This window comes from Saccopteryx leptura, chromosome 9 (assembly GCF_036850995.1).
Source record: "Saccopteryx leptura isolate mSacLep1 chromosome 9, mSacLep1_pri_phased_curated, whole genome shotgun sequence".
In the NCBI taxonomy this organism is placed as follows: Eukaryota; Metazoa; Chordata; class Mammalia; order Chiroptera; family Emballonuridae; genus Saccopteryx; species Saccopteryx leptura.
In genome coordinates this window covers 40154924-40178200 of record NC_089511.1, presented here as the reverse complement: position 1 = coordinate 40178200, position 23277 = coordinate 40154924, and the positions used below count along the sequence as shown (strand labels likewise).

Genomic DNA, 23277 nt, shown 5'->3' with positions numbered 1-23277 from the left:
TATTCAATAATGGTATATCCCTCCTTAAAAAGTGGAAATCTATTGTCCCTGACCTGCCCGGTTTGTCCTGGACTCTGCTCCCACTTCCTGGGAGTCCCAGGCAAGATGCTCAATCTCTCTTAGGCCCCAAGTTTTCTCACCTGCGATGGGGGTTCACCAGCCTCATGGTGTCGGGGTGAGTAGAGTGTGTTGGGGGGGGGGGAGGCTGAGCACACGCAGGGTGGGTGGTCAGACCTGGGTGGCCGTCCAGGGGCAAGAGATCAGCTGAGACAGTGTGGGAGCCTGGCACGCGGCCAGGGGCCACCCAGAAGTGTTGGTTCTGTTGCTCCTGCCCAGGCTGGAGCTGACTGGCTGGTTCTTAGCCTGTCAATGGGAAATTGAGTGGGTGTGGCTTTCTGTAAAGCTAGTGCTGAGCTCATTTATTTACATAACTGGCCTTATCACATTTCCATGTATTGATCATTTATTGAGACACATTATTCTTTGGCTGGACGGCAGCTCCTTAGCACATATTTAATAATGTATAAACAAAGGATGAATGGTCCAGCACTTCCTGTGAAAAAAGGATTTTGCACTAACGGGAAGTTATAATTCCCACATTTGTGTTTCCCTAAATTCTGTCTCTGAGGTTTCATCTTTTCTTCAAGGAAACTACAGTTGTGTATTCTGCCCTAAAGGCGCCTGACCTTCCGCAGGCCCCATGTGGGGTTGGAGGGAACATAAACAGGTCTGGCCGTGCCCTCCTGCAAGCGGAACGGCCTTGCACACTGACAGTTAGAAGGGAAAAGTATTCGGCATCAGCTGCAGGCGCCAGCCAGGACTCCTTCACAGCTGCCCCAGGCAGGCCGACAGAGTGGCGGCTCCCAGCAGACAACGTCCACCAGGACCCTGTGAATGCAGCCTTCCTTGGAAAAGAGGTCTTTGCAGATGGAACTGAGTGAAGGATCTGGAGATGCAATCTTCCTGGATGAGGGAGGCCTTAACTCCGATGACTGGTGTCCTGGTAAGAGACAGAAGGGCCAGAGACACATGGGAAGTCCGTGTGAAGGCTGTCTGAGAGTGATGCGGCCACAAGGCCAGGGATGCCCGGAGCCTCCAGGAGCTGGAAAGGCAGAAGGACCCTCCGACAGAGCCTCCGGAGGGAGCGTGGCCTTGCACACACCCGGGGTTTGGACTTGGCGGAGGATGGGGACTCAGTCCTGGGTCCCATAGGAAGCTGGTCCCACCCTCCCTCCCCCACACCCCGGTCTTGTCTGAATCTGAAAGGGCCTTCGTGGATGTATATGTCTTGTCTCCTGCGGGTGCTTTGCCGCCCAGCTGCCTTGCCCCCTGGTGACAATAAGGGAGCCAGCTCTGCAGCGGGGATTCTAACCCAGCAGCCCCAGGCAGCCGCTAGTGTCCAGATGAGACTGTGGGAGGCTCAGGCTCAGCTCAAGCTGAACAGCGGGTCTGGCTGCGGCGAGCTGACGCCCCTGACACCCCAAGACGGAGCTAGCGGGGGTCAGCACCGAGACCTGTGTGGCACTTGGGGCCAAGTGAGGGAAGGAAAAGGAGGAAGGACCAGGCAGTGGGAGGAACGGAGGAGAAGAGAGAAGACTGGGAGGAGAGGCGGAGGAGGAGCCAGGAGAGGGAAGGAACGGAAAGCAAAGAAAGGCGTGGAGAGGGAGCAACATCACATTCACACAGAAACATGTACACCCGTGTTCGCAGCAGAACTCACAGTCGCCACACTGTGGGAGCAGCCAAGTGTCCCCCGATGAGTGACTGGATAAACCACACGGGGACTAGCCGTGCTGTGGTGCCATTCAGCCCTGGAAGGCACGGACATACTCTGCCACTTGGCTGACCCTCAGAAATGTGACTCTCAGGGAGAGAAACCAGACACGTTGTCTAATTCCGTTCTACAGAACGTCCAGGGCAGGCAAACCCTTAGAGGCAGGAAGTAGATTGGTGGCTGCCACCAGTGGGGGGGGGCAGGGGGACGGGGACGGGAGTGACTACTAATGGGTGCAGGGTTTCTCAGAGGGGAGATAGAAATGTGAATGTGCTAAAAACCACCAGATTGTAAGTGGGTGAATTGTGTATTATATGAGTAAACCTCAATAAAACTGAAAAAACAGAGGGAGGAGTTGGCAGTTACGAAGTCCAGAGGACCTCTCCAGTGTGATCTGTCCTGGGTCACTCTGAGGTGTCACAGGGTCCACCGCAAAGGCTGCTGGGAAGGAAGACAGTGGAAGCTCTGGAGGGTATTGTCTGCCTCCGCAGGCCGTGGGCCCGAGTTGTGCATGCGGAGCCTGGTCATGGCCTTGTGTGTGTGTGTGGGGGGGGGAGCCTGGGCAGCCCCCCTGGTTTTCAGGCAGACCAGACTCCTCCCCTGTCCCTCCTTCCTCGGGGCCTCAGCAGCAACACCGAGGCCTGAATCCCCGCAGCTGCCTGGGACTGTGGGGCTGTCAGGAAGGAGGGACTGGGTGAGGCAGGACCTCATAACACCTGACATCTGGTTGGTGCTTTTCCCTCTAAATATGCCCAAAGCACATCTCCACTTCTGCAAGATGGACATTCATGTGGCCTGAGAAATGCGTGTGTCTGTCTCAGGCCTGCTTCCAGCCATGCACTGCCTGGGCACTCGGGGTGCCAAACCGGCCGCTGCTTCCCTGGCAAAGGGGACCTTCCTAGGTGGGCCCAAGTGGGCCCGGGTGTGTCTGTAGCTCGCTGAGAGCCTCCAGAGGCTCCTGGGGAAGATCCTTCCTGCCTTTTCCAGCTCCCGGAGGCTCCAGGCATCCCTTGGCTTGTGGTCACACCACTCTGGTCTCTGTCTCTGTCTTCACATGACTGCTTCCCCTATGTGTGTCTCTGTGACTTCCCTCATCCTATAAGGACACCTGTCACTGGATTTAGGGCCCAACCTCATTCAGTATGACCTTATCTGAACTAACTATAACTGTACTATTTCAACATAAGGGCATCTTCCCAGGTTCTGGTGAATTGTGGGGGAGACACTGTTCACCCCAATACACGGTCCTCCCAAAGCATGTGGCTGCAGAGGACAATATCCTGAGTCACATACCTTCGGGAGCAGTCACTTTATCCTAGACTCCTGACACTTTTCTGAGCTGGAAGAGAACTTGGATCATTGACGAAGCCCAACCACCACTGAAATATGGAAGCCCAGAGAGAGGTTCATGCTGCGGTTTCCTCATTTGTCAGAGAGAAGTGATACTACCCGTGCCTGTGGTAGGGTTGTCATGGATGTGAGCATGAGCACTTTAAGAGACAATGCCCGGTGTCCCATTGCAGTGTGTGGGAGACCTCTGAGCTGGAATGGGTTGAGGGCCAGTGAGGGCGAGCCCTCCACGATGGGGCCCAGCACAAACCCCCTCCGCGTCCCACGGCTCCTGTGCCGCCTCCCATCCTCTCTGCGCGCTTCCTGTCTGCTCCGCCTCTTTCTGTGGCGCTGGGGCTGCAGTGAGCACATGGCAGGTGTCCAGCAAGTGCCAAGTACAAGCATGAGTGGTGAGAAGCGGAGACTCTCAGACAACCCGCAGACCCATTTTAGTCCCTTGGTTGGTCGCCAGCACTGCTGACAGCTGGGTGCCCAGACGTTTTGTCCTACGGAGACCCAAGATGGAACGTTGCAGACCTTCACGTCAAACAGACCTTAGGTCCAAATTAAGATCACATTCCCAGGTTCCAGAGGATAAAGTTGGGGGGGGGTACCATTCAGTTCAGTTCAGGTGCTAAGTGTGGACCTAGGAGGACATGGGTAGGTCACCCCATGCTCCGTCTGCCCCTACATCTTGTGCATCTGTGACCTTGACTTATCTGTAACCCCTGAGGTTGCATAACCGTCCCCCGAGCTGCCTAAAAGGACTAGCCTCCCATGTTGGAGAGCCCGACCCCTTCCCCATCCTCGGGTCAGCAGCAACACGGGAACCCCAGTGTGGTTTTCACGGCCACTTCTCTGGGATTCGAGTTGGTTGTGGGAGTGGGAGTGGAGGTGCGGGCCCTAATTAACACTGGGGACGGGGTGGGGGGAGCTGGAAGAGAACTGGGATCATTGACGAAGCCCAACCACCACTGAAATATGGAAGCCCAGATGTTTGTGCTGACCTTCACGTCAAACAGACCTTAGGTCCAAATTGATTGAGGTGATTGAGATGCCGCTGGTGGTGTGGCCCAGCGAGTGAGGAGGCCCCACGGCCAGTGGCCGTCCTGACCCCCACTCTGCAGTGTCAGCCAGAGGGCTTTCCCCTCCTGAACTGTTACTGAAAGTCTCATTTAAAATTAACTTTGCAATGCACTGGGAGGGTTTCTTCTCTATTAAACGCACTTGTCTTGATTTAATTTTATTTTAGGGTTGGCACAGCATATTCTTTTTATATATGTGTGAACGTATGTATGTAAATACACGTATGATGTTGGTGAATTAACGTTTGTGGTATTTTTACTAAGCGAAGCTGTGGAAACCAGTAGTGGCCCTTTCAGGGGTGTTTCCCATTCGCTCACTTGTGCTGTGTGAGTGTTGGGGGGCTCTGGGCAGGTGGGGAGCAACATGCCCTCCTGTCCAGGAGTGCACAGTCTCGGGATGTCCGTGACAGGCGCCCACTGAGGGCGGGTCGGCGGGCGCTGTGGTGACAGGTCCGCAGGGCCTGCGGAGCAGAACGACTGGGCACGCCCCACCATGCAGGCTCTGAGGAAGGGCAGCCAAGTCTCCAGCTCCAGGTCAGGCCTCCATCTGGGATTCATCCCTTGCCATCCCGCGGAGCCTGGGGCTGCCCCGAAGATGCCGTGTGCAGTGGTCTCCCGGAAGCAGACCTGCCTCGCCAAGGGTCAGCCAGGTGGGGGGGGGGGGCGGGGTGGGGGGGGCAGTCTTTATTTCCAAGGGTTCTAGACAGAACTGAAGCGTGTGGGGTGAAACCATAGTCTTTGCTCGAACTTCTGGACCCTTTCCCCACCTAGGGAGGTCTGCCACCCCTGAGCTACGCATGTCCAGTGAGGACGGGACCAGAGGGGACGACACACAGGTTTGAATGCTTTGGAATGACACCCCATTAGCTTGGTTTGGGGAGGATTTAAGCTGAGTTCTCTATATAAGGTGGGCACTCATATAATGAACAGAAGTTCATGTTATTTCTCTGAGGAGCCATCAAACTTGTTACTTTAAAAAAATCCAGGCCCTGGACGGTTGGCTCAGCGGTAGAGCGTCGGCCTGGCGTGCAGGAGTCCTGTTCGATTCCCGGCCAGAACACACAGGAGAAGCGCCCGTCTGCTTCTCCACCCCTCCCCCTCTCCTTCCTCTCTGTCTCTCTCTTCCCCTCCCGCAGCCAAGGCTCCATTGGAGCAAAGTTAGCCCAGGCGCTGAGGATGGCTCTGTGGCCTCTGCCTCAGGCGCTAGAATGGCTCTGGATGCAACAGAGCGATGCCCCAGAGGGGCAGAGCATCGCCCCCTGGTGGGCATGCTGGATGGATCCCGGTTGGGCGCATGCGGGAGTCTGTCTGACTGCCTCCCGTTTCCAGCTTCGGAAAAATGAAAAAAAAAATCCAAAAGCCCACTTTCATGTTTCACTATAACTTCATTCTCTGAGCAGCCGTGTCCAGTCCAGCATGCTGAGGTCTGCTGTGGTCTTAGGCACACGCTGTCACTCCAAGGCCTCTGACCCCCGCTCCTCAACAACCATTCATAGCTCCCCATTCCTCCTGCAGCCTGGCAACTGCTCATTCTGTCCTGAGTTGGCCCAGCCTGTCTTTCCCTCCTCAATTGGGCCATGTTTCTGCTGCCCCCTCTCAGCAGAGTGGTCAGTTCGATCTCTTAATCCAGAGCTCTGTTTGGATTCCATATTCATCAGCGTTGGTCATGGATCATGGAGACTTGCTGTTAGCAGGCGGTAGAGAATGTTCTCACATTCTTGTCAGGGCAGATGCCTGCCCCAAGCCATCCAAGCTTGACTTTAAAAAGAATCTCCCTGGCCTGACCAGGCAGGTGGTGGCGCAGTGGATAGAGCATCGGACTGGGATGCGGAGAACCCAGGTTCGAGACCCCGAGGTCGCCAGCTTGAGCAAGAGGTTACTCGGTCTGCTGTAGCCCCCCAGTCAAGGCACATATGAGAAAGCAATCAATGAACAACTAAGGTGTCACAATGAAAAACTAATGATTGATGCCACTCATCTCTCTCCATACCTGTCTGTCTGTCCCTGTCTATCCCTTTCTCTGACTCTCTGTCTCAAAAAAGAAAAAGAAAGAAAGAAAGAAAGAAAGAAAAGAAAGAAAGAAAGAAAAGAAAGAAAAGAAAGAAAGAAAGAAAGAAAGAGAGGGAGGGAGGGAGGGAGGAAGGGAGGGAGGAAGGGAGGGAGGAAGGAGGGAAGGGAGGGACGGAGGAAGGAAGGGAGGAAGGGAGGGAGGAAGGAAGGGAAGGGAGGAAGGAAGGGAAGGAAGGAAGGGAGGGAGGGAGGGAGGGAGGAAGGGAAGGAAGGAAGGAAGAGAGGAAGGGAGGGAGGAAGGAAGGAAGGAAAGGAAGGAAAGGAAGGAAGGAAGGGAGGGAGGGAGGGAGGAGGGAGGAGGGAGGGAGGGAATCTCCATGGAACTGCACTGAGCCCTACACCAGACCTGAGATGCTGGTCTGCAGGTTCATTTGGCCTCTTCCATTTGTCTTTACTGAACTCACTTTATGCCCCTGGCAGCCTATGTTGAGGGTCTTTATAAGAAACCCCCAGGTAAGCTGTGAGGTTAAATGAAAGACTTCCTCCAGGTCCAGAGCTTGGCCTGGCTGTCCTTCTCCTGGGCCACAGCTTTGGTTTGGGCTGATGTGAACCCTGATCCTCACTGATGTTGTTCCCTGCTTACCTTGGCCCCCAGGGAGTTGCAGCCCTCTCCGTGGCCTGGGCCCTTCGGCATACACTCTGTGTTACTCTCACCCCCTGCTTCCTGCCTCTGCTCATTCCCCTCATTTCCTCATAACCTTGAGTTATTCTGTTATTGCTTCAATTGCCTGCATCTTTTTTTTTTTTTTTTTAATTTAAGTGAGATAGGGGGAGATAGATTCCTGTATGCACCCTGACTAAGATCCACCTGGTGACCTCCATCTGGGGCAGATCTTCTGCCCATCTAGGGCCATGCTGGCAACTGAGCTATTTTTAGCACCTGAGGCAAAGGCTCCACGGAGCCACCCTTCAGCACCTGGGGCTGGGGCCAATGTGCTCAAATCAATCTAGCCATGGCTGCAGGAAGAGAAGAGAGAGAGAAGGGAGGAGAGGGAGAAGCAGATGGTCACTTCTCCTTGTGCCCTGACTGGGAATCAAACCTGGGACATCCACATGCCAGGCCAACACCCTACCACTGAGCCAACCGGCCAGGGTACCTGCCTACTCTTATTAGAAGGCGACAGAGTACAAGATAGATATAGATAAATGCTGTAATGACAAGTGTGACCAGAGACACAAATTCACCTGGGCTTGCTCATCTCTAGCCTTGGCCTTTCCAAATTCTCCATCCTTGAAGCCTCTGTGCTCACGGTGCCTCCCATGCCCTCTCCCCTGACCACCTGGCCAGTCACTGCCTCCAACACTCTGTTCACAGCCCCTAAAACATTCTTGTTTTTCAGCATCCCGCCATCTGGACATGAGCACATTGTGTGCCCATGAGGGCCAGGCCGTCTCAGACTTGGTATAGGAACATGCACAAGCAGTTCAGGGTGGACGTTACCTGTTCGGGTCCCAGCCAGACACAGCTTTGGGGACACTCGTCTGGTCAGCTATAACGTGCACAGGCAGTTCAGGGTGGACGTTACCTGTTCGGGTCCCAGACAGGCCCAGCTTTGGGGACACTCTTCTGGTCAGCTATAACACTTCTTTGCCAGCTGATTATCCCAGGTCTTTGGGATTCGGGCACCCAGCCAGCTGGGGAAGGCCCCGTACCCCACACAGTGGTCATGCGCAGTTGAACTCCGTGATGATGGGAGGTGCTTCGCGAGCACTGAGTGTCGCGCAGAACCCCCCGTGGCTGGGGCATGGGTGGGAGTGTGCAGTGACTGCTAGTGGGTCTGGGTCTCCTTTTGGGGTGATGGCATTGTGTAACTACGTATAGATAGAGGTGGTGGCTGCAGAACCCTGTCGATGCGCTAGAGACCTTTGTTCAGTTCATGTCGTGTGAATTATACCTCAGTAAAAATAGAAAACTTAAAAATACCCAACAGTAATGGCTAGGTCTGGCTTGTCCAGAATAAAAAAACAGGTACTGAGGCAGAAGTAGCCCGGAGGTTGCCTGGGGCTGGTGGGAAGGTGTGGGGGGAAGTGAGCGTGTGTGCCTGGTGAGGGTTCTGTCCAGGGTGGCAGAAGTATTCAAAAGTGGATTGTGGGGATGGCTGCAGAACTCTGTGAATACACAGAGCTACTGAATTTTAAATGGAAGATTGTATAGTGTGTGCTATATCTCAATAAAACAATTACCAAAAACAAAGTAAAATGCCAGCCCATGGCGAGTTCTGGAGAGAAGCCACGACATTCCAGCAGAGGCGAGCTCAGAGCCCCCGGGCGGTCCCGGAGAGGCCGTGGCATCTCTTCTCTCCTTTGGGACCTGTCGTGTTCAGACTGCGAGTCGTCTCGGCTTCGGGGCATCACAGAGCCTTATGGAATCTGATGAGAGCTGTGAACCTCTGCTTCAGAGGTGGGGGAGCAGCAGGTAGAGCATTTTGAATACAATTTCAGGGGACAGATGGCCCCATCCAGAGGCCCCTAGTTCAGAGCCCTTCCAGGGGGTTGCCCAGGGCCTCTGTCAGCCCCCGGGTCTCCGAGCTGGGGCGTCTGTGCTGCTCTGGCTGTCCCCTCACTAAGCCTCAGCCCAGGACAGCTGTGGGTGAAGTGGCGGGAGCTGGCTCGCGGGCCCTTGCTCTGCGTACCTGGTCACCCTGTCCTTTCTCCCCCATCACTGACACTCCCGCCTGGATGTGGTCTTGGATGTCAGGCCTCCCGCCGGCCCTCCCTGAATCCGACTTCCACCCTTGTTTCTCACGTGACAACCCTGACATCTCCCGGCATACGTGTGCACGTCTTCCAGCCCAACGTTTTCATAAACCCATGGCTGTGACCTTCAGGGACTACAGAGCCTGCTGCACACTGGGGTGCACTGGGCAGGTGGGGTGATCGCTCAGGAGCTGGGGGGATGAGGTTGGGCCAAAGGCTGCAGTGATGGTTTATCCAATTGATTTGCTGTTGATATAAATTAAGTATTAATAATTAATGTTTTATTAATGGCTTTGTCTCCGTGAGGCTCCTGCCCCTCTTCTGTTGTAATTACAACCACAGGGTTCCAAAGGAATCTTCTAGAAGGTGATGTTCTCAGCTCTGGTCCCTAGGGGCATGGAGTTGCAGCTATCCTGAGTGACAGTCACCTTTTCCCAGTTTCTAGGAGAGAAAGCTCCATGAAGGAGAGCGTTTGCTCCGTGCTCCGTTTGTGCTCGAGGTTTCTCCCTCCGTCTGTGGCCGGCTCCTGGTGGCGCAGTGGGTGGCGGGTGTGGGGCGAGGAACGGGACGGGAACCCTGGAGACTGCGGCGCGGGCATCCTCAGCAGCGTCCTTTGTTTCCTGGACACGTGCTCGTGCTGATTTACTCTGTGTGTGTGTGTCATACGTTTGCTCTGGTCTAGTCACGTTGTTCTAGTCAGCGCGGTGGAACTGGGAGAAGAGAAAGCCTAGTCACTCACGAGGAGCGAGGGGCTCCAGGGTAAGCCTGGAGTGTGAGCAGCTTGGGTGTGGAGAGGGTCGGGCCGTCCAGAGGAGCCTTCAGAGGGGGAGCGGTTCATTGTGCCTCGATGTCCCTGTGGTTGGGAAGTAGTGCCCTCTTGAGCCAGGACACCAGGCAAGTGCAGCAGAGGGACTCATGGTGTTGTTCTGCCTTGGGCACCCGGGCCAGCCTCATGTTGTAAAGGGAGGAGGGTCTCTTGTGTGCCTCGGCCGCAGAGAGGCACAGGGCCGGTGGGAACTGGCCACTCCCTGGGGCCCCAAGTCAGAGCCCAAGGACCAGAGCTAGAAGCTTCAGGGCAGCACCATCCGGCTACTCTCCGGCCCCGCCCCCACATCCTCCCTGGTGGGGGGCATCCGCGGGTCTGTCGCTTGGTGCACTGTGTGCAGAGTATTTATTGATGTGAGAGCAAACCCATTCTCATCATGTCCCCCATGCCCAGCCTGTGATGGGGGACGCATGAGGTTGGGAATGTCACTGGCTTCATGTGGCCCAGGGAGAAACCAAGGCACAGAGATGTGTGACTTCCCCTGGGCCGCGCCTGTGCTCCACGTGACGTCACCACCCACATTGAGATGCTCCTGGGAGATAGGTTTCCTCTCTGGGCAGGGCCATGGGAGGCAGACTTGCTTCCTCTCAGCATCTGGGGACTACACTTAACGCTGACTTGGGGTAGTTTCTTAAACGCCCTGAGCCTGTCTCTTCTACAAGTACGAGTTAATGATATCAGATTCTAGAAGGTGCCAGATGACAGCTGAGAGGATGCCCAGCCTGGCCCTGTATGTGTCAGGGGTCTGAGGGGCAGCAGCGCCAGGCTGAGTGGCGGGGACCAGCCTGGTCTCCCGGGAGCTCCTTCCCAGTCCTCAGCTCACCTGTGCTCCCGTGGAAGGGCGGAGCTCAGGGTACGGCAGTGCTGCGGGCTGGGACAAGTGCACCCAGCTCACTCCGGAGGGGGCAGCCTGGACACAGGCGTCTGGATGTGTCTGGAGAATCCTTCGGCAGCGACACAGCCTCCAGCGTGACTGGCCCACACCTTCTCCAGGCCCGGAGCCAATCCTGGTGCCGGGGGAGCGTTTTGTTCCTTATGTCCTTGACGTCCTGTTGAGAGCTGACTGGTCCCACATCAATCCCCACTGGCCATTCACCCCCATGGGTGCGGCAGGGTACAGCTGTCCCCCAAGCTATTTATTTCTTGTCCGGTCAACATTGAGCACCTGTTCACCCCAGGGGACTCAGACGAGTCAGTCATGGGTCTCAGCCTCTAGCTTGTGGAACACTCCTTGCTGCAGGACCTGGAGCTCCGTCTGAGACAGAGGCTCTCTTTAAAGGCCAAACTTCCATGTGGGACCCAGTCCCTTCCCAGGGTGTGGTTTGCCCTGTACCCAGAAGAGCTGGCAGCCTATCTGGCCTGGTTGGTGCCTAGTGATGTTTGCAGAATGAATGAATGAATGAATGAGTGAGTGAGTGATGTGGAGGCACAAACACCAGGGCCTCCATCCTGTCCTGACTCAGCCCACTCTGGGGATGGGCGGCTGCCCGGCCCTCTCTGCCTTCTGTGCCTTCACTGCCCTCCCTGTCTCTCCACATCCAGGACCTCCCACTCGCGGGCCAAGGCTGAGGCGGCCCTCACTGCGGCTCAGAAGGCCCAGGAGGAAGCACGGATTGCCAGGATCACTGCCAAAGAGTTCTCACCTTCCTTCCAGCACAGGGAAAATGGTGAGTCCGGGTGTGAGGTGGGGGTGGGACAGCTGGGTGATCTCCAAGGCCACATTCCAGCAGGTTCAGCCCACTGCCACCTTACCTCGTGTTCACTCTCCTTCGTGATGATACGTGTTCCTGCAGGGGGCTTCGGCACGTGCCTCCCTCAGACACACGTGTCAGAGCACGTGTGCTTTCAGCATCTCTCATGTTTCTGTGCACCACTCTCCTGCTTTCCGTGATGAATGTCTGTGTGCTCTGCATGTACGTATATATGGTCTCTCTCCCTGCCCTTTCCCCAATGTTATTCTAGAACTTTCTGTGACAAAGGAACTATTCTGTAACTGCTCAGTCTGACGAGACAACTAGTTGCCGTGTAGGAACTGAGGCTAGTGTGGCTGAGGACCTGTATCATTAGTTTTATTTGAACAGAACTAATCTGCACTTAAGTGCAGACAGCCACATGTGCCTAGTGGCTGCCACGCCAGACCGGGTGGCTCTGGAACAATGAGGGAGCTTCCGTCATGCACTACAGGTTGGCCAGAGCTGGGACTCTCATCCTTATCTCCGGGGAGCAGGCATGAGGGAGGCAGAGAGGGCGGAGAAGGGGGTGAGGATGAGAGGCCGGCCGAGGCTGAGGTCCTCACAGGCCAGGCCAGCCCAGCCCAGCTGCCCAGTCTGCCGCCAGAAGCTTCCTCAGCAGCGGGAAGCCCTGGAGAGCAGGTGAGGTCGCTTCCGTCAGGGCACCGCTTGAGGTTTGAGGGTGGACACCCCGAGCTCTCCTCCGGGAGCCCCAGAGCTCCTGGCCTCAGTAGTAGGGGACCTGGCCGTTGGGGCAGCTGAGGGAGGCCAGGCCCGCTTCTGGGAGGCAGGAGGACCCAAGATAGGGGGTGAAAGTGTTGGAATTCAGCCACACATGCTCCATGTGCTTTGCGTTTTTACCAGGATGCTTCCAGGAATGTCACGTGCTCTGAAACTAATTTTAGCTGAGAAGGCTGTCCAGGCCGACGGGGCTGACGGGGCTGGAGCTGAGCTGGAGGGCCCCTCTCTGGGGTGTGGGGTCCGCAGGGCTTGCCCCAGGGCTGTCAGTGGACAGATGGTCTCCCAGGAAGGCCACAGGACCCTGCAGGGCTTAGTGCCCAGGCTCACCTGGGGCCTGACATGCAGGAAGTCCAGATCACAGTTGGGACAGGTCAGGGAGTTATGGAGTCTGATGCTGCCTGGGCTCTCCCACACAGTGCTGTAGGGCCCCGCCCAGGGAGGGCAGTTCTCCCCGTGGTCCTTCAGACACTCTTCGGCCTGTTTTCCTCTCTGTGCTGGGGACCAAGGTAGGGGCCCTGCAGCCCAGCCCTTGTTCCCACAGAGACACGGTGGTTGAATGAGACCTGGACTCACCTGGGCTGCACCCCCATGTGACAGATGGGTGCAGATGCGGGGGGGGTGGGGCTGACTGCTTGCCCTGAGCCCCTGCATCTGTCTCCCCAGCACTCATGGGGTCTCAGCTTTCCCCATCCGGGACCACATGGGGTTCCCCTTGGGGCCTTTGCCCTGCTGTGGAGCAGCCACGGGGACTGTTCGTGGTCAGCACTGCACCTCAAACACTGAGGTGAGAGCAGGAGCCTCAGGCCACCGTCCGTGCTGCCAACAGCATGCTGATGTCTCCTCAGAAACGGGGCGCCTGGCCCTGCTGGGCCAAGAAATTTCTGGCCACCCTGACGGTGCTATGTCCCCCAAGGCCTTCTCCCGCCCTAGCTCAGAGGTCCTAGTAGAGAAACGGGGAGGGGAGCCCAGCCCCAGGCCGACCGTGGGGTGGGAAGACCACCCCTGTTCTCACAGGCCAAGCCAGGCCAGGCCAGCAGGAGGCCTAGGCCACCCCGGGTGCACAGGGCTGGTGACCATGGGTGGCCTCCCTCCCCAGGCTCTGAGACCCTGTAGAACAGCAGTTCTCAACCTGTGGGTCGCGACCCCGGCGGGGGTTGAACGACCAAAACACAGGGGTCGCCTAAAGCCATCGGAAAATACATATTACCCGATGGCTTTAGCCGCTGAGAAGCCCCGCTACCGTCTGCAGCAGCGCTATTCAGCTTGAACGCACGCCATGCGTTCCAAACTGAATGCCTGCGGTCATGCGCAGACGTGATTGCATCATCCGACCGGGGCGTAAGGGGCGGGGGAAGGGGGGGAGGGGGGGACGCTCCACAGTCCATAGCAGCGCATTACGTGTGTCCGGCGCTGGCTGACGTCATCAGTGGGCGGGTGCAGCAAGCGCCAGAGGACAGAAGCCTAGGAAGCGGAGAGGCAATGAGAATACATAATGCATATCAGGTATTTACATTCCGAATCATAACTGTAGCAAAATTACAGTTATGAAGTAGCCACCAAAATTTCTTGGTTGTTTGGGGTCACTGCAACATGAGGAACTGTATTGCGGCGTCACGGCATTAGAAAGGTTGAGAACCGCTGCTGTAGAAGGTCACCTAGCATATGCTTCCTTTCATCTTCAGGAGAGCCCTATAGGAGGTGGGACCTGAGACCCCCACAAAGCCGGCGGGGCCCAAGTCCTTGCACACTTTGAGCCTTGGGTCTGCCCCACAGCAGGGGGCCGGGGCCAGAGCTGCTGTCCACCATTGCTTTTTGTGACCTGGTCATCCTCAAAGCACCCGTGGGGTGTGGGAATTGGCGTCCATGGAGGGACTTTGGGAACCCCTGTACTGCAGCCTGTGCTCTTGCATCCTCAAGCGAGACCGGGCCCCCACACAGCATGTGAGTAACCAGCCCAGCCTGTGTACTGCCTCTTCACCTAGGGCTCGAGTACCAGCGGCCGAAGCACCAGGTCTCCAGTGATGACATCGAGGTGATCTCCATCGGGACGCCCATGCAGCAGGAGAGCCCGGAGCTGTACCGCAAGGGCACCACCCCCTCGGACCTGACCCCTGATGACAGCCCCCTGCAGAGCTTCCCTGCCAGCCCCTCGGCCACCCCTCCACCGGCCCCTGCCTCCAGGAACAAGGTCGCCCACTTCTCGCGGCAGGTATCGGTGGATGAGGAGCGAAGCGGGGACATCCAGATGCTCCTGGAGGGCAGAGGAGGGGACTACGGCCGCAGCAGCTGGGCTGAGGAGAAGGCGGGGGGTTCCAGGGGGGTCCGTAGCGGCCCCCTACGCAGTGGCCAGCCCACGGAGGACTTCCGCACCCGGGGCTCGGGCCACAAGCAGCCCGGCAACCCCAAGCCCCGGGAGCGGCGGACGGAGTCGCCCCCTGCGTTCTCCTGGACTTCCCACCCTCGGGCCGGCAACCCCTGCTCAGGGGGCACCAAGCTGCTGGAGCTGGATGAGGAGAAGCTGAGCAACTATGAGATGGAGATGAAGCCCCTGCTGAGGGTGGACTCCCACGGGCAGGAGGCACACCCCCAGAAGAGACGCTATAGCAGGGGGGCGGCCGGCCGGGGCCTGGGCGAGGACCGGGGCTTTGGGGCACAGAGACTGAGATCCAAGTCCCAGAACAAGGAGAACGTCCGGCCGGCTGCGAGCGCGGAGCCGGCAGTGCAGAGACTGGAGAGCCTGCAGCTGGGCGACAGGGCCGAGTCCCGGCTGCTGCGCTGGGACCTCACCTTCTCCCCACCCCAGAAGTCCTCGCCTGTGGCCCTGGAGTCAGACGAGGAGAACGGGGACGAGCTCAAGTCCAGCACAGTAAGTGGACACCCGACAGTCCTGGGGAGTGAGAGCCCAGGTCCATCAACACTGGGACTTCCAGAGAGTCCTCTTCTAGCTGGGGGTGGGGGTGGGGAGTCTGGAGTGGCTCTCAGGGTGATGGTGGTGGCTTCCACAGGACTGGGACCCTCCCCACAGGAAGCCACCACAAGGGTTGGGGTGGCATTTCCTTCAGACAGATCCTCAAGACGGTTACTCCCAGGATTGGTCCTTTTAGCGAAAGCACTTGGGAGGTTGGAAGCTGCCAAAAATATACTGGGCCGCATGGGACCCAGTCTTGCCCGGACCTTCCCCCAGCTTGCTCAGACTTCCCAGCTGTGTGTCGGGGGGCTCCCCAGCACTGGAGAGTGCGTCCTGGTAAGAAGCCCTCACCAGCACCGTCTCCGAGAAGTAGCCCAGTCCTGGAGACGGCAGTGGGACAGCAGGCTGGGTCAGGTCCCTTTCCCAAGGCCCCACCACTCATGGGTCAGGCGCTGTGGTCCCCCCATCTGCCAGAACACAGGTGTCCTGCTCTAACAAAGCCTGCTTCCTAGCGGATGAGAAGGCAGTTCTGTGTGCGGCTGTCCACTCCACAGCCCCCTTCCTACCACAGCTGTGGTTCTCCATGTGTGGGCCAGGACACTGCACACTCTCTGGGAGTTCCTTAGAAAGACGCCTCTGACCCACACTAGGCCTGTGGGACGACCCAGGTTAATCAAGCCCCATGGACAGCACTGGGGCTACTCGGGAGTGAGGACAGTCTCAGGTGTGACACGCCTAGAAGCACTCCTCCCAAGGTGGGTGGGCTGGAGGAAAGAACAGACAGACCCCTGGGCAGGATTGTGCGGGGGCTGGAGGGCTCTTGCAGCCAGAGGTTACCTCCTGGGACCCTTTTGCTAGGTGGCCTCCCCCAGTCAAGCAGACATGCCTCAGTCCCTTGGCCAGGTGGCAGCAGGAAGAACCAATGGCACACACAAATTTCAGACCCCAGGCTGACTCCAACTGGCTCTGCAGTGTCGCTTGCTAGTGGGCGCCACGGGCCACAGCCTCACTTGTGCAGGAGGAACACCAGAGGCTGGCCTTACAGGCATGCAGAGCCCGAGGCCTGCGTTTCACGTGACCAGATTGTGACCCTGGGGGCAGGGCTGGCATCTACCTGCCCCAGAGGACTCTCGAGGATGTAAGGATGTAGTGCCTCTTAGAAGCTTCCAGTCAGAAGACAGCCCACTGGCCCCCGAGAGGCCATTTCTGCTTCTCCTTGAAACCAGTGGAGTGTCTTTCTTGGTGGGCTGGTTCCTAAAATGCTTCTGCCCTCCCTGTGCCCAAATCCTCCTAGAGAGCAGCCCCTGGGACCTGAATACCAGCTGGCACTTACAACTCCATTTTCCTCATCCTGGCAGCTGGAAATGTGTATGCACATTCACCCGTATGTATGTGACATATGTGCATGTGATGTGTACCCACCCATGTGCACCCATCCCTGTGTGCACACGTGTGCCTATGTGGTTATTTTAGGAACAGAATGATGGGCAAGGGTGGAAGATGCAGGAAGGGTTCTATATTTGGCCCACTTAACCACGCTGGCATGTCTGAGTGCTTTAAAATGGAGCTTCCTTGTGTAGAGATACAAGTCTTCCAGCCAGACGTCTACACTTACTCTGGTCCTGAGGGGCAGGTGGGGACTCCAGGGAAGGGGGACGCTTTCTCGGAGGCCTCCGGTGCTGCTCCTTACTCTGTCCATGAGGGCGGCCCCTGCACCCATCTCAGAGATGCTTCAAGGACAGCAAGCTCAGAGGAGCCTGTGGTCTCAGTGCCCAGGCGGGCTGGGTCCTCTGCTTTGAAGGTGTTGGGCAATTCGTGTTTTTTTTTTTTTTTAAGAGAGACCGAAGGGACAGAGATGAGAAACATCAACTTGTAGGTGAAGCACTTTAGTTGTTCATTGATTACTTCTCACACCTGCCTTGATGGGGAGGGAGGTGCTAAACCAAGCCAGTGACCATGGGGTCATGTTGATAATCCCACACTCAAGCTGTTGAGCCTGCGTTCAAAATGGTGACCTTAGCCTGACCTGTGGTGGCGCAATGGGACAAAGCGTTGACCTGGAACACTAAGGTTACTGGTTCAAAACCCTGGGCTTGCCTAGTCAAGGCACATGGGAGTTGGTGCTTCCTGCTCCTCCTCCCCTTCTCTCTCTCTCTCCTCTCTAAAAATGTAATAAAGGGCCCTGGCCGGTTGGCTCAGCGGTAGAGCGTCGGCCTGGCGTGCGGGGGACCTGGGTTTGATTCCCGGCCAGGGCACATAGGAGAAGCGCCCATTTGCTTCTCCAACCCCCCCCCCTCCTTCCTCTCTGTCTCTCTCTTCCCCTCCCGCAGCCAAGGCTCCATTGGAGCAAAGATGGCCCGGGTGCTGGGGATTGCTCCTTGGCCTCTGCCCCAGGCGCTAGAGTGGCTCTGGTTGCGGCAGAGCGACGCCCCAGAGGGGCAGAGCATCGCCCCTGGTGGGCGTGCCAGGTGGATCCCGGTCAGGTGCATGCGGGAGACTGTCTGACTGTCTCTCCCCGTTTCCAGCTTCAGAAATAAAAATGGAATAAAGTCTTAAAAAAAACAACTAAAAAAAAAAGGTGATCTTAGAGTTTGTGCCTGGGACCTTAGGAACCCTGGTCGATGCTCTGTCCACTGTGCCACCACCAATCATGCCTCCCCCAAGAGGAGGAGAGGTTGCTTGCAAGAAAGGACCAGGCTGCCCAGGGATGGCAACTGCACAGAGCTTAAGTAGCTTATGGGAAGGTGGTTTTTTGTTTTTTTATTTCTCCGAAGTTAGAAACAGAGGGGAGGCAGGCAGGCAGGCAGACTCCCGCATGCACCCAACCGGGATCCACCCAGCACGCCCACCAGGGGGCAATGCTTGGCCCCTCTGGGGTGCTGCTATGCTGCAATTGGAGCCATTCTAGCACCTGAGGCAGAGGCCATGGAGCCATCCTCAGTGCCCGGGCCAACTATGCTCCAATGGAGCCTTGGCTGTGGGAGGAGGAGAGATAAAGAAGGGGAAGAATGGAGAAACAGATGGGTGCTTCTCTTGTGTGTCCCTGGCTGGGAATCGAACCCGGGACGTCCACACACCGGGCCGATGCTCTGCCGCTGAGCCAACAACCAGGCAGGTGGTTTTTATTGAGGAAGATGTGGCCTATTAGAGGGTTCTCCCATTGCTGGTTGTGGGGTCTCAGGCTGAATTTAGGGGCCACTCAGGGTGGGTTGCACCTGAAATTCAGTGACATCTGAAATCCCAGTTGCACAAAGCTGGAGGCAAAAATAATGTGGGCATGACGATGTTTACTCAGAGACACCTGGGCACACAAGAGGGGAGGCAGGTGCCAGTTTTCAGAGCCATAGGAGTTCCTAGAACAGTAACTGCAGATGTAGAATCAAGTAGGCAGCCTCCTCCTCCAGTCTGACTTCTGAAGGGCTCCATGCTCAGAAGAGTGAGTGGTTGGTTTGTTTCCTAAGTCAGTGTTTTTCAGCTGCCAGTCCGTAGACCAGTCAGCCAAAAATTCTGTGCCAGTCCATGAGAGAGTTAACTACCCTGATGTTGTATGAAGATTATAGACTGAATGATCTTAGTTGAATTCACTTATGCTCAGAGTGATCTCTGCCTTAGCGGTCCCTAAGTAATTCTATTTTCACTAGCCGCCAAAGGTAAAAGGATGAAAACCACTGTCCTAAGTGATCTGTTATCCGCCCACTCTCTCGGACCTCCTACTTTGGCCTGGGGCTGGGCTGTGTGTGTGTGTGTGGGGGGGGGAGTATAGCCAGAGAGAACACTGTAGACCAGGCCTGGGCTCACCTCTTCTCTCTCCTTTTGTTCTAGGGCTCAGCTCCCATCCTGGTAGCCATGGTTATCTTGCTGAACATCGGAGTCGCCATTTTGTTTATTAACTTTTTCATCTGATGAGATTGTCAAATTAGCAAAAACACCAGTTGGGGTACAAAAGGGGGACGTTAAAAGCAAAACAACACAAAGGAAAGGATCATAACTCAGTGGCCTGACAGCTACTCCCGAGTTGCTTCACAGAACAACATGATTGGGTATTACTCACAGTTTGCCTTTTTTTTCTGGGTAATGTTTTTTGGATTTTAGCCAAAATTCTTTGCTTGTATAACACTATGCTGTGTGGCATGGCAGAAGGAGGCCAGCACGCCGACCCTCCAGCTTGAAGTGGAAAGAAAAGGGATCCCGGCAAATCAGCGGCAAAAAAATAAAACCATCGTCGTCGTCATTGTCATCAGACTCCCACCGGGGATGTGGAGAAGGAGGCAGCCCAAGCAGAGTGTCCAGCCGTGCCCGGCCAGGGGGAGCAGCTGCTGTGAGGCGCATGCGGGAAGTCAGTTAACTCTGCTTTTCCTCTGGCTGGAATAGTGGGTGACAAGTATGGACAGAGGCATGGCGGGGGTCCGCTCTGGCTGGCAGCAGCCTGGGCCTTTTCCTATTTTCAATACGTGCTGCCTAGTTCAAGCAGCAGAGGTCTCCTCTTCCCTGGGAAACATAACCCAGCCCTGTCTCCACACACCCCCCCCCCCACACACACACACAGCTTTCCTTGCCAGATCCCAACACCAAGTCTTAAAGGGAAGTCCTTATTTCCCCCACTGGCCCTCCCAGTTCCCACCTTCCCACCAGACCCCAAGGAGCTGTGCTGCAGACGCCTAGAGGCCTGTGGAGGGCAGGGAGCAGTGTGGGGCCCTGGGCCATCACGCCGGGGCTCTTGGCACGTGGTATTCCTGTACTCACCGTGTAGGGCAGGAATCCAGGCTCCTGTGTCCCTGTCAGACATCCACAGCCCTTACATGACATCGTCTCTCTCACTGTCACTGAGCCCATGGGTTTCACATCTTTGTCCTGTGCCTGCAACTGCCCCCCAGATATGCCTATTCCTTCCAGATGCCTCATTCATTCTCCAGAGCTGGTCTGGTCCCAGGACAGGAATGTGGATGAAACCCAGTGGCTTGAAAATTCCTGAAATCGTCACATATCCATCTCCCCAAAATATGTAACATAACTTATTTCAGTCGAACAAAAACAGGTTCCTGGTGTTTCTGCCTTCTCTATCAGTGTTACAAACAGAAGTTGAAGGTTCTAGAATGTTTCAGTGCCCTGTGGTCTTAGCTGTGGGGCCAGCCTGGCCAGCGGGTGTGGACATGTCTGTGGGGCCACGGGCACATCCACATGCAAGGCCCCCATGCTTACACTGGGAAAGCCCTAAGTGAGTCCCCACCGTTGTCCTGGGTGCAGCCCGTCTGGACTGCCTTGCTTTGCTTATGTTTCGCTGTTTCTCTGCTACCTTTCAAGCAGATTTCTTTACTACACTGCACTGGATTGCTATATTTTTAACCAGAAATAAACTAAAGATTAGAGCATGTTCCAGTTAAATTCAGTTTTATTTTATTTTATTTTTCTGTTATACATTCAATACATTCAACCCCCGTTCCTTCTCACAGTTTGGTTTGGGGTGGGGTCTTCTGGGGGAGTGGGGACAGGGGAGAGGGAGGGAGGATCCGTAGGAATACGTTTCTGAATGTTGCTTTCTAATGGGGTGTTACATCTTTTTGTACATCTTATTTTCCGTTCCTCTTTTTAAATACCGAGTGGTTGCTGCAGACCTGAAGTGAACCAAATAAAGATGCCTGCTCCTTGCAGCTCTAAGAATCATCCATGCTGGGATATGTGTTTTATAATTGTTTGAAACTCTTTGTAAAGATCATAGACTTTTTTTGTACATTCCAATAACTGCATGTCAAAATGGTACTTACAAATGCAGTTTACATATTTACACGCAAACACCATGAGGTAGTTAGGTACATAAAAGCAACGGCACAGAAACACGCATCGTTAATAGACGCAGTAGTGGTTTCATGACTAGGTATCTCCATCACTAGTCCAGCTGCCAGTCACAGACTTGTGAAAACCAAATCAACACCCCTCCGCACCTGCACGCAGAAGGTGGAGCCATTTCCCTGCACTCCTGGTGAATGCCAAGTGGACTCCACCAAGACGAAAATATACTGGGTCTGAGACTCCAGAAAGCGCACTGTTAATTCTCCCAGTGTGATTAAGACCAGGCGGCCTCGCAGCTTCCTTGCAGCCAGCTTGCTCTTCCTACCTGCCCAGAGCCTCAGGTTCCCCCGACAGGTGCACCAATCACCTCACTCCAGGGCCAGGTCCACTGACCTGCTTCTGTCATGCACGCTCCTGGTGAATGTGAGTGAGCTGAGCTCGACAAGGACACGTGGGACCGTGGGGAAGGAGACGTGTGTCGTGCTGGCCCCAGTGGTGCAGAGCACTGACAAGTTTTAATTAATCCCAGGGCAGCCTCGTGAGAGTCATTTCTCCCCTGACATGCTCTAGATGTGAAAACCAGAGGCGGAAATTGAGATACTCAACATACTGGGCTGGGGACATGGGGAGAAGGGGCCACCACCCTGCGACCACCTCTCACCAGGTAAGCCTGGGACCCTGCAGTCCCACTTACCCTAAAAGAGCTGGGAAGGACACTGCCCTCCGAGGTCATCAGGCAACTTGTCTGTGCTGGTGGTTCACGTGAGGAGCCCGTTCATTGGATTTACTTGCACGCTAAGTCTGCTTAGTGCCTGTAGAGCGCCTGGATGGTTTAAGGCCCCTGAACAATTCTCTGTCTCCATCCTTTTGAATTCTAAGTTTTGTAATCATTAGCACAGAGATTCCCAAAGACAGAGATGAGGTATGCAATACATAAGCCATAAGCCAAAATAACTGACAAGGAAGATGATGTTGATAGAAAAATTCAGTGCAGCCACAAAAATGCAATGCCCGTTGTAGAAATCATCTGGGGGGGGGGGGGGGAGAGTCATCGAAATGCAAGGACTCTGTCTCTCCTAAGAAGCCCAACCACATCTAACAACCAATACACTCACGTCTTTGTTGCAACGCCATGGTGTGGGGTGTGAGTAAACACGTGGTAGGAGGACAGGCTCTTTCCTACGTGCACTGATCCCAAGAGAAGCACGAGGTCTCACCAGTCCACAGACCCCTCAGGGCCTGTCTGGCGCCCAGGGCGCCTGAATGGAGCAGCCCCATGTTCTGGCTGATAACTGACGTCCCAGTCTGGTCAACATGCTCCTGTTCCCTTTCAAAAGGGTGCCAGTCTGGATGAGTTAATGGCCACACCACTTACAAAGGGCACTACCGAGCCCTACAGTCCCAGAGGCTTGTGAAAGTGGATGAATATTTGGGGTAGTGCTTCTGTTTTTTCCTTTTTTTTTTTAGTTTAGGTTTTTAATTATCTTTTAAAGACATCTAAGCATCTAGAGTCAGCACCAGCATTATCCCTCTGGGCAGCTTTTCCTGTCAGGCAGTCTGCACTTGCGCTCAGGGCTGGCAGAGCCCTAGGAGGCCCCGTCGGTGCTCTGGAGATGCCCAGCGTGGCCTCCTCCCAAGGCAGTTGCTTATTTCATTTTCACGGGCACAGTGACACTTTTCAGTACTAAAGGAAAGCAGCAGCCCCTTTTCTACATAAAACTCAGTTTCTTTAATTCTTACAGGTCTTGTCTTCCAATTTTTCTAGCCTTTGGTCTCAGAAACAACATAAAGGTGCCTACTAGGTTTTTTGTGGGTTTTTTTGCCTACTAGGTTTTAAGACATCTATTTCATAGCTGAATGTACTGCCAACCCTACAATCGTGTTGAGTGCACCCGGCAAACATCTCAGTTTCACGATACTGAGTCAACACCACAACAGAGTCATTTTTAATTTGTCCTAGGACAAAGATTGGCTCCTAGTCAGTTGTGCATAAAAGTGAAGTAACAGGATCAGAATCCAGGTAAGAAGGAAGAAACAAGGGAGAAAATATGACTTGGTAAACCAAGGAGTCTGGTTAGTTTTGTCCTCTTGTCCAGGGCGAGCCACAGGTCAGGCCAGACTGTCAGTAAGCAAAGACTGAAAAAAAAAGGTCTGTCCCAAGAAATGTCCCTAACTCACTTCTTAAAAGAAGCAAGAATAAGTGCAGTTGCCTTGGTTTAAATAAAAATGGAGCCGTAGCTTTACAGTGTATCAGTATGCCTAGACAATGTGAACTACAGAATGTATGGACTATCTGAGAACTACGGGAAGGGACACAAGGGTCGCAGTCA

At 55.2% G+C, this 23277-nt stretch overlaps 1 protein-coding gene across 1 annotated transcript in view; it reads left to right on the top strand.

Annotated features, from left to right (window-relative positions):
• JPH3 (junctophilin 3) overlaps window positions 1-21168 on the top strand; it is a 100880-nt gene extending 79712 nt beyond the window's left edge. Inside the window, exons 3-5 of the mRNA XM_066348534.1 lie at window positions 11324-11448; window positions 14235-15118; window positions 18983-21168. Coding sequence (XP_066204631.1) covers window positions 11324-11448; window positions 14235-15118; window positions 18983-19063 — 1090 coding nt within the window. The 3' untranslated portion in view covers window positions 19064-21168. The remainder of the gene's footprint in view (window positions 1-11323; window positions 11449-14234; window positions 15119-18982) is intronic.
• The last annotated feature ends 2109 nt before the right edge of the window (window positions 21169-23277 follow it).